Raw genomic sequence first — 10,317 nt, 5'->3', positions numbered from 1 at the left:
ACCACCCAGGTGATGTCTTCTAAACTCTATTTCTATCCTTTCAAACATTGAGGATAATGTTTCGTTCTGGTTGGGGGGAGGGAATAGTCGACAATTGTGGAATCTTGGTTAAGTTTGTACTGATTTTTTGTTGTAGAAACTAACTGTTGCTAACTTTTTGTGTTGAAGATGACTAAATATGGAGTGTAGTGACTCTAGAAACGCATCTTCTTAGTTAAAAAAAAAACCATTTTCTTTTTAAGTGTAACTTTTCTAATTCGTTTTTCTGCATCATTTTCACATTTCTGCATGCATATTTTCCTTTCACGTTTCGAATAGGTTTGGGGGTAGGATGTTGTTTGAAAAAAAAAATTGTGTGATTTGTTTTAACATTGGATGACATGATTAATTTCAAATTTTAGTATTTGTATTATCTTTGGTCTTAAGTGATGTTACGCTATGTTTGCTACTTTACATGTTGATGTCGGAGACAAATATGAGTTGCTTGAAGGAATGAACATGTCCTAAATAAGTGCCAAGTGAGTTTTTGAGCTTATCATTTTTCTTGGAGAGTAACCATTTTGCCCATTCTTTATACAACTTAGTAGTTTATTATTGTATACACGATCTCTAGATTTCTTTTGAGTTAACCCTTAAAAAAAATTGTAAAATTAAAAAAAAAGGAAGAAAAAAAATGTGTGTTGCTACATTTGGAGGCCCATCTAACTAGTAGATATGTAAAGTTATTTAGAGCCCTAAAAAACAATGGAAAGGCCATTTTTTATCCGTTTGAGCCTTTAAAAAAAAACATTTTATTTGTTAAACTTATCATCTTGACCCACTCCGATTTGGAGTATTACCCGATGTCTTATAAGTTCCATCACCTATTTATGTTTGAGAAAAATGTAAATAATTATTTTGTTCAGTGACGTTGTGCCAAGCAAAAGCAAAAAAAAAAATTGTTGTTTCAAAAAAAAAGAGAGAAAATAATAATAATAGCAATAAAAGGTGAAATCCACCTTGCAACTTCAAAAAACAAAAAATCTCTGTATTTTTCTCAAACTTACACTTTGTTTTCCTTATTTCCCTTATTTGTTAGCCATGTCCCTAGCCTACATTACATCCAAATAAAAGTCCTTCTTGGTTTTAGGGAACTATAATCTGAAGTAGAAGCTAGTTATGTGGGCTAAAAAGATGCAGTGGTGCATAATAAAAAAAATAAATAAAAGAAAAAAAGATAAATAAATTGGGTTGACTAGCATTTTTTTTGTTTGACTTGAGATCGTATTATTTCTAAACTGAGGGCATATTTATTTCATCTTGGTGAGAGCATGTGATATCACTTCTTTATTATTTTCTCTCTCAATTACCATTCATTGGAGTGACTATTTTTATTGGGTTTAATTTCTTTGTGAGAGTGTCACTACTTCTAGTGAGATTTTGGGGTTTGACATGTCATTCTTGGAAGTAGCTATAACAAAGTCTACTGGGCTAATTCATGTAGATGGTTGATGTGGGTGTGATGTTGCTTTAGACTGGAGATAATGCTTATATTTTTATTTGATTGCTATCATTAATCTGATTGAATAAACACGAGTGTTTCTAAAAAAAAAATCATTTTGAAATTGAATTTTATTTTCGCTTTATTTGCTAGGGACTAGCAATAAGCTGGTTGGGGGGTGTGTTGAGTGTTAGAAAATGCATATTTATAAAGGAGAAAACCGTCATTTTACATTTCAAATCTTACTAACAACCCTTACTTTTATGTGTTTAACCTTTTTTTGATTATGTGTGTTTTATTTTAGTTAAGTATTTTATGTATTTTAGGGGCATTATAGTCATTTCACAATAAAAGAGAGATAAGACGGCAAAACGGACATCACTTTTAAACTCAGGACGGTTGAAAACCTTAGGAGGAGCATAAAAGGAAAAATGACATTGTTCACATGTACGATACTATTCATGTGTACGGTACTGTCTACGTTACTGTACATGACACTGTTCACATAGACCGATCGATGACATGGCATTGACTGTTGAGGTGTCACGATCCTGTTGGACTAAAATTCTTATGTACTGTTAATGGTGACGTGGCAGCATATCAGTGGACTAAAAATCTCGCGTACGGTACATGCATCACACAGGATTATTTTCAACGAAACCGTGTTACTGTTCAGTCGAGTGGTCAAACCGCGTACTGTTGACTGATGATGTGGCTCAATCCTGAGCGTCCAAACTATTTTTAATCCGATGGCCATGATTTACTCCATCTATCTATAAAAAGGGGGCCTTCCCCCCCCTAATTTGATATCTCTGAGTCCATTTTTTGGATCCATTTTCTGTAATTCCTTCTCCATCTTGTATTTTCTACGTATTTTAATAAATTTTCATTTTACCTCTAGTTCAATTATGAGTGGCTAATTTTCTTTCAAGCTTAGGTTGAAGGTGAAGTCTCAACATGTGTCATGGGCTTTATTTGGTAAATTTACTTTCTCTTCCCCTCTAGTTTTTGTGGATGATTTGACTTTTCGTCCACAAATAATACTGATCTTGTCTAGATACCGCCCTGGTTTCACCGGCACCCTAGTACAAGGTTATTATTATTTGGCACGATAAGCCCTTAGCACCATATTGATTAGAGCGTGGTTCATGAGGTGTGGATTCCCCCCTCATGATTTAATTGGCATTAATAAGGATTATTTAGCCCATGATGCATGTTGATACGAATCCAGATACCCAAGTACGTAATTTCAATAGAATTCTCTTCAATTTATTCTCGCTATTTCAATTCCAATTTTAGAATTTTTCTCGCCATTTTAATTTAAGTTTTAACATATTCCAAATCATTTTCACCACAAATCCAATCACCCATTTACAAAATTAATTCTACACGATTAAAATCTACCTCCTCGTGGGATCGACACTTGTTACCATTGATCTATACTACAATAGATTCATGTACTTGCGAGTTCAATAAAATTTGCACAACACAAAGCACACAGGTCCAAGTTTCACAAGGGGGAGCATATGTCTAAGCAAGTTTTGGACTATGCACATGTTGACATTTGGGGGCCTGCTCGAGTCCCATCCTTGAGTGGTGGTAGACATTTCATGTCACTAATTGATGATTACTCAAGGAAGGTATAGATATACATACTTAAGACCAAAGATCAAGCCTTGGAAATGTTCAAGGTATGGAAATTTTTGGTAAAAAATCAGTCTGGATTTTGAGAACTGATAATGACTTGGAATTTTATAGCAAAGAATTTGAGGAATATTGCCAAAAACATGGCATAAAAAGGCACAAAACAATCATGTTCACCCCTTAGCAGAATGACTTGGCTGAGAGGATGAATAAGACCTTGGTAGATAAGACCAGGTGTACGTTGATAAATTCAAAGCTTCCAAGAAGCTTCTGGGCAGAAGCTGTCAATACAACAGATTATTTAGTTAACAGAAGCCCATCTTCTGTAATTGGCTTCAAAACACCAGAAGAACTGTGGAAGGGAAAACCTGCAAATTACCAAAATCTCAGAGTTTTTGGGTGCCCTATTTATCTCCACATCAATCAAGGCAAGCTGGAAGTAAGGGCCTTGAAATGAGTCTTTGTTGGATATCCTGGAGTGGTTAAGGGGTACAGAATCTGGTGTAGGGAGCAAGAGAATGTATAGTCAGCAGAGATGTTATGTTTCATAAATCTGCATTGCTGAAAGAAAATGCAGAACATGCTACTAGACTACAAGATGATTCAACAATTAATAAACAATCTAGAACTTCCAAGGTTAAGGTGGAGCTGTTTGGAGATAAAGGTAATGAAAAAGACGCAACTGATGATAAAGAGAGGACCACAGTTGAAGTTGAGGAACATGAGGCATCAGAGTTACCACAAGCTGACTTGCAGACTTATTAGTTAGTAAGAGATAGTGTTAGAAGGGAAGTCAGAGCACCAGTGAGGTATGACTATGCTGACTTAATTGTTTATGCACTATTGTGTGCTAATGATGTGGCAATTAAAGAGCATGCTAACTTCTCTGAAGCTATGGAAAGTGTGCACTATGATAAGTGGCTTGAGGTAATACAAGATGAAATGGAGTCCCTTCAAAGAAATCAGACGTGGACACTTATTCCAAATCCAGGTGTTAAAAGGTTGATCAGTTGTAAGTGGATCTTTAAGAAGAATGAAAGAATTCCAGATGTTGAACCTCCCAAATATAAAACAATGCAAGTGGCTAGAGGGTTTACATAGAGAGAGGGTATAGATTTCAATGAAAATTTCCCCCTGTTGTTAAGCACAGTTCAATAAGAATCTTATTAGCCATGGTAGCCTTACTTGACTTGGAGCTTGAGCTAATGGATGTAAAAACAACATTCCTTCATGGTAATCTTAAAGAACAGATATTGATGGCACAACCTGAAGGCTTTGAGTGCAAAGGAAAGGAAGATTATGTTTGTTTGCTGCATAAGTCCTTGTATAGACTCAAGTAATCCCCACGGTAGTGGTACAGAAGATTTGATGATTTTATGGTCTCAAAAGGCTATCACAAAAGCAAATATGACAGCTGTGTTCACTTTGGTGGATCAGATTAAGGTGGAGTTGCTTATTTGCTTCTGTATGTTGATGATATGTTAATTGCAAGCAAATACAAGTTGGAGATAGAGAGGTTGAAGAATCCGCTGAAGGCTGAATTTGAAATGAAGGATCTCGGCAATGCCAAAAGAATCCTTGGGATGGACATTACAAGAGACAGATCTGCTGGCACTTTATTGTATGGGAAGACTAAGAGTGACATAAATAAAGTCAAGGGATTTGTAGACTCTGACTTTGCTGGAGATCTTGACCGAAGGAAGTCAACTTTAAGGTATATGTTTATGTTAAACAGTTGCCTGATTAGCTGGAAGTCATCACTTCAGTCTGTGGTTGTTTTATCCTCAACTGAAGTTGAGTTCATTGCAACTACAGAGGCAGTAAAGGAGGCCATATGGCTAAGAGGCTTGCTTAATAAGTTATGGTTAAATTAGAAAACTGTTCAGGTTTTTTGTGATAACCAAAGTGCCATACACATGGTAAAGAACCAGATGTATCATTAAAGAACCAGATGTATCATGAAAGAACCAAGCACATTGATGTGAAACTCTAGTTTATCAGAGATGAGGTTGGAAAGGGAAATGTAATTGTGTCCAAGATCTATACAAGTGTGAATCCAGCTGATGCTTTTACAAAAGCACTTCCCACTGCAAAATTTGAATTATGTGTGAATCTGATGGGCATCTTGCCCAAACCTAACCAAATTCATGCGTGAATTGTAGTTGAATGAAGGTTTTTAGGTGCTGTGTTATTGAAGGGATCAATTGAATCAACTGCAAGGGGGAGAATGTGAAGACATGTGTATGTGGACTGAAATGAAGAATATGAAAAAGTTGAGAGCTGTTGTGTAGATTGACTCCAGTTGATGGGGTCTATTAGATATTGTTTGCTGACGTGGCATGAATTCATTATAATCTGTTATAACGAGTTCATTATATCAGTATATAACAGAGCTGATAGGTGGTGCCTGTTATAGAGTCTTTTTTGTCTTCATTTGTTCATCATTATGCATAGAATCTATTCCTTTGTGATATGTGCATAATCTTCTGTAAAATCACTTGTGTTTGGATTAGTTCTTGATCAATAATAAAGAGTAAATTTTCCTTCTAAGGTTGCTAGTATGTGTCTCTGTTTTTGTTCTAATATTGTTTCTTTGTTCTGGAATCTTTGATTCGATTGTGTTCTTGGTATTTCTACTCATCAAGATTCGTGAGTCTTGTTGAGAGTAAAGGCTTAATAGTCTTAACAGTTGGAATCAAAACAAACCCCCAACCCCTAATTCATTTTAATTTTTTGATCAAACCATCATGATCCAAGTCAAATCACCACCACCATCATACTCACCAACCTCAAATCTTCCAGATCCATACTGTCTTGTCCAATTTCTCGATCACCATCACTGGTAACCACATCTTTTACTTATTTACAATTTCACATAATACTTTATTTTAATTACGTTGTTGCCCTTTTATTTTCTATGTTCTTATAGAAAACCCCAAAAAAGGAGAATTAAAAAAATAGTTCAATGAGATATAGAGGAGATGATGATGATCTTTTCTATTATGACAAATTTATTAATCTTGAGGATATTTTTTATTAGATCTTCAAAATTGAAGATACTCTTGAAGATATTCGAAAGGAGAAACATGCCAAGTACATGTCCTTTAAATTAATGGGACATGCATCACAGTGGTGGACAAACTTACAAGCAACACAAATTCAATATAGAAGAGACAAGATTCCAACTTGGCATAGCATGAAAAGGAAGATAAAATCTTATTTCATTCTTCTTGAATATTTTCAAACAATCTGCCGTAAATTTGATAAATGTCAATAATAGTAGGAACTATATTTGATTCTATGAATCTCAACTACGAAATTATCGTTCTCATGTGAATATTTCTAAACATGATGAATATACAATTTCAAGATTTGTGAAAGGATTATGTGCTGATATTAAGGAATGAGTTTTGTTACTAATTGTTGCTATTCATGAATATTGGGATGTCATTAAAATTGTTTTGGAAGTTAAATTTCAAGTCAAGAGAGAGAGAAAGCAAGCCTTTGAAGAGATTTGAATGAATGCAAGAGCATCGTAACAATCAAAGAAGAGAAGATCAAGAGTCAAGCATGTTCTACCAAAACCTAAGCTTGATAGTTCTTCATCGAAGCAAGATTCTATAGTTCAAATCTCATCATCAAAGGATTCAATTGCCGACAAACAAATTTCTTTCACTCTTAAGGTTGATAATTTGAATATAGAAAGAAATGTTGTGCTTGAAAGTGAAGTTACTAAAGATGTGTTGATAAATCAAGATTCAACCATTACACTCGTCAGTGACAAAGAGTTTATCAAAGATTTTGAAGTTGAAGATGTAAATATGGAAGAACAAGTCCTACCAGTCTCATCATTGGAAGAAAAGAATGTTATAAAAGTTCTTTTTAAAATATTTAAAATAAGACTAAAGTTTTAAATGAAGAGGTACAATCCATTCTTGATTTGAGTTTTATATCTAACGATATGGTTGAAATTCTGCAAGAAGCTGAAGGTGATGAGACACTAATTGTTCTTAAAGATGATAAAGTTGATATGGTTTTACCAATTACTTGTGAAGCTAAGCAAATTGTTCTTGAATACCTTGAGATAATTGATATGGTCATGCCTATTTGTATTGAAGATAAGAAAGTTTTACTTGAAGAACACTTAGCTCAAACGAAGAAATTGAATGAAAAGCATATTTAGCAAAGCAAGAAGAAAGTTCAAAGAGAACTTCTAATAGTTTTTTCTTACAAGTCTGCATCTTTTAGAAGAGCCATACTAAAAGGTAAGAAGAAATTAAAGTTTTGATACTTTTGATTTTCAATAAAAGTTGATGCAAAGTGCCACACATTCACATTACAAGATCAATAACTCCTTCACTACGAGTTTTATCCTCCAGATTATCTTTTGTTTTTAATTTTTATTAGAATTTATCTGTTTTACTAAATTTATTTAAGTTATATTTATAATTTCTAAACTAATTAGAATTTTAGGTTATTTGTCTTATTTGAGAAGGATTAGGATACTAATATATATACACTTGTTATTCACAGTTTATTGAAACACCTTCAATCTTTTTTATCAATAATATTTCAAATTATTCTCTTTGTCGTTAATTCGACTTTTTTTTTTCTATTTGAGAATTATTCTTTCTTAAATTTCATGCATAAGTTGCTTGCAAAAGAGTATGATTATTAGTTGATGTTAATTAGGCTTTGTCATAATATGGTGTTTTGTGACATGCATTGTGATTTTATATCAAACTCGTGAGGACCGCAAATTGGCTACAGGGCCAGTTTTGATGAATGGTTTTTAAATAATTATTTTTATTTGACTGAATTTTTAGAAAGAAAAGAGATAAAAATTTAATTTCAACTTTGCTTACTTTTCTTACTTTTAGGAAAAAAAATGCTAAGTGGTACAACAAAAGAAGTTAAAATGTTAAATAACACCCCTTGGGCGTGCCATATATAATTGTTGCTCTTTTAATCTATTCGGCGACTTCAATTAATTAAAGTCAATTAACTCTGTAATGCATATAAAATATGCTAAAATTTAGAAGTGTAAAATATGATTAAAATAAAAAATATGATTTATTGCGTTCACAGGAACTTCTTGTAATATTATGTCATATTAATTCAGAACATAAAGAACTACGAAAAAGTAGATTTAAAAAAAAGTAACTTTTTTTGGCGTCAAAAATTAAAAATAAGCTACATATGGTTCCACTCTGCCAATAATTGTGGGATTAACGTTAAAAAAAAAAGTTAGCGACATATGGGTTCCACTTTTCCAATAATTGTGGAATTAATATTAAAAAATTAAATTTTTAAATACTTTTTAACAATAAAACTATTCACTAACATTTTATTTGATTCTTTAATAATTCTGTCAATTCTATATCATAAATTTTACCTAATACCACACTTTATAACCACTTTTCTTAATAATAATAATAATAATAATAACAACAATAATTTATCTTTATTATTATTATTTAACCTAACAAGAGTCCAATTTCTTCATTATTTTCTCATACTATTTAAAATAATAACAAATTAATCTCTTCTCTACGTATGTGGCGGAGTTCAAATCTACATCTCTTATTTTCAAAACAAAAATTTAACACTATTCGTTTAGTAACTGAATGAGACACCCATGAATCACAACCCAATTTAATTACGAAGATTAGTAAGTTTAGTGTCATACAGCTAGAACTAGAGAGTGTGAAGAAAAGAATGTCTAATAATAAACCATCAACATGCGCAGACTTTGCGAAGACATGGAAAATGAAGCTTACCGTTTTCGTTACCAACTTAGTCATGAAATTCTGTTGCCGCTCCGACGGCACCGTCAACCGCCGTCTAGTGAACTTCCTCGATTTCAAAGTTCCTCCATCCGTTAAGCCCCTTAACGGCGTCAAAACCTATGATATTATCGTTGACGCCTCTCGCAACCTCTGGTTCCGCCTCTTCGCCCCCGTCCCCGTCCCCGCCCCAACCGATGCCTCCGGCTTGCCAGTTATCATATTCTTTCATGGCGGCGGATTTGCGTTGATGAGTGCTGATTCACTGCCTTATGATACCCTCTGCAGGAGATTAGTTAAAGAACTAAGTGCTGTTGTGATCTCAGTAAACTACCGGCTCTCGCCTGAGTTCAAGTATCCATGTCAATACGAAGATGGCTTCGAAGTGCTTACATTCATCGAATGTAACCCTAGTTTTGAAGGCATTCCGAGAAACGCCAATCTGATGAACTGTTTCATCGGCGGCGACAGCGCAGGAGGCAACATAGCTCATCACGTAGCAGTCAAGGCTTGTGACAAAGAGTTTACGAATTTGAAGATCAATGGAGTGATAGCAATACAGCCAGGTTTTTTCGGACAAGAAAAGACTGAATCTGAAATCATGCTTGTTAGAGCACCATTTCTTGACGCCAGACTTTTGGATTGTTTTGTGAAGGCGTTCTTGCCGGAAGGGTCTGACAGAGACCATCCGGCGGCTAACGTTTTCGGGCCGAATTCTGTTGATATTTCAGGGCGGAAGTTTCCGGAAACGATTGTGATTGTTGGGGGAATTGATCCTTTAAAAGATCGGCAAAAGAGATACTACGAGGGGTTGAAGAAGTGCGGGAAAGAAGCGTATTTGATTGAGTATCCGAATGCCTTTCACTCTTTTTATACTTTTCCGGAAGTGCTGGAGTCCTCTTTAATGATCAACGAGGTGAGGGATTTCATGCAAAAACAATCCACCAAATAGAATAATAATAAGAGTAATCTTGTAATTTCTTTCGTCCATGTTATATATATTTGCTAAACAAATTAATTAAATTGTTTATTTTTATTTGGAAGTCTTATTCTCTCTCTTTTAATGCTGATACAATCTGCGCTGCCGTTCACTAGATTTGTTTTTTTAACTAAAAAGATAGCTCTTTTAGGTCATTTTTTGTTAGGTGAAAAACGAACTAAAAGATTTAAAAATTTACCTTCTGTGATTATAAAAAGAGATGATCTTGCGTGATTTTCTAAGCCACGTTACTGAAAAGGTATAAACCAGAGAACTTTATTGTGGTAGCCATCATATTACATGGTCATTAAGCTTTTAAAAAGGTCCCAGTTGAGAAAGATCCAGAGAACAAAGAAAAAGCTGTTAGAAGGCCACGCCAGCGGGAGTTGGGGACAACACTGTGACTGTCAAATCAGTAAATGCAATGA

At 34.2% G+C, this 10,317-nt stretch overlaps 1 protein-coding gene across 1 annotated transcript; it reads left to right on the top strand.

Moving 5' to 3' along the window:
- Window positions 1-8,842: 8,842 nt before the first annotated feature.
- On the top strand, window positions 8,843-9,862 carry LOC18049256 (probable carboxylesterase 18). Its single transcript, XM_024187156.1, has one exon. The coding sequence runs from the start codon at window positions 8,843-8,845 to the stop codon at window positions 9,860-9,862; it is 1,020 nt and encodes a 339-aa protein (XP_024042924.1).
- The last annotated feature ends 455 nt before the right edge of the window (window positions 9,863-10,317 follow it).

This window comes from Citrus clementina, unplaced genomic scaffold, assembly GCF_000493195.1.
Source record: "Citrus clementina cultivar Clemenules unplaced genomic scaffold, Citrus_clementina_v1.0 scaffold_3, whole genome shotgun sequence".
In the NCBI taxonomy this organism is placed as follows: domain Eukaryota; kingdom Viridiplantae; phylum Streptophyta; class Magnoliopsida; order Sapindales; family Rutaceae; genus Citrus; species Citrus x clementina.
The sequence above is the reverse complement of the archived record's forward strand: the minus strand, read 5'-3'. Positions and strand labels throughout refer to the sequence as shown.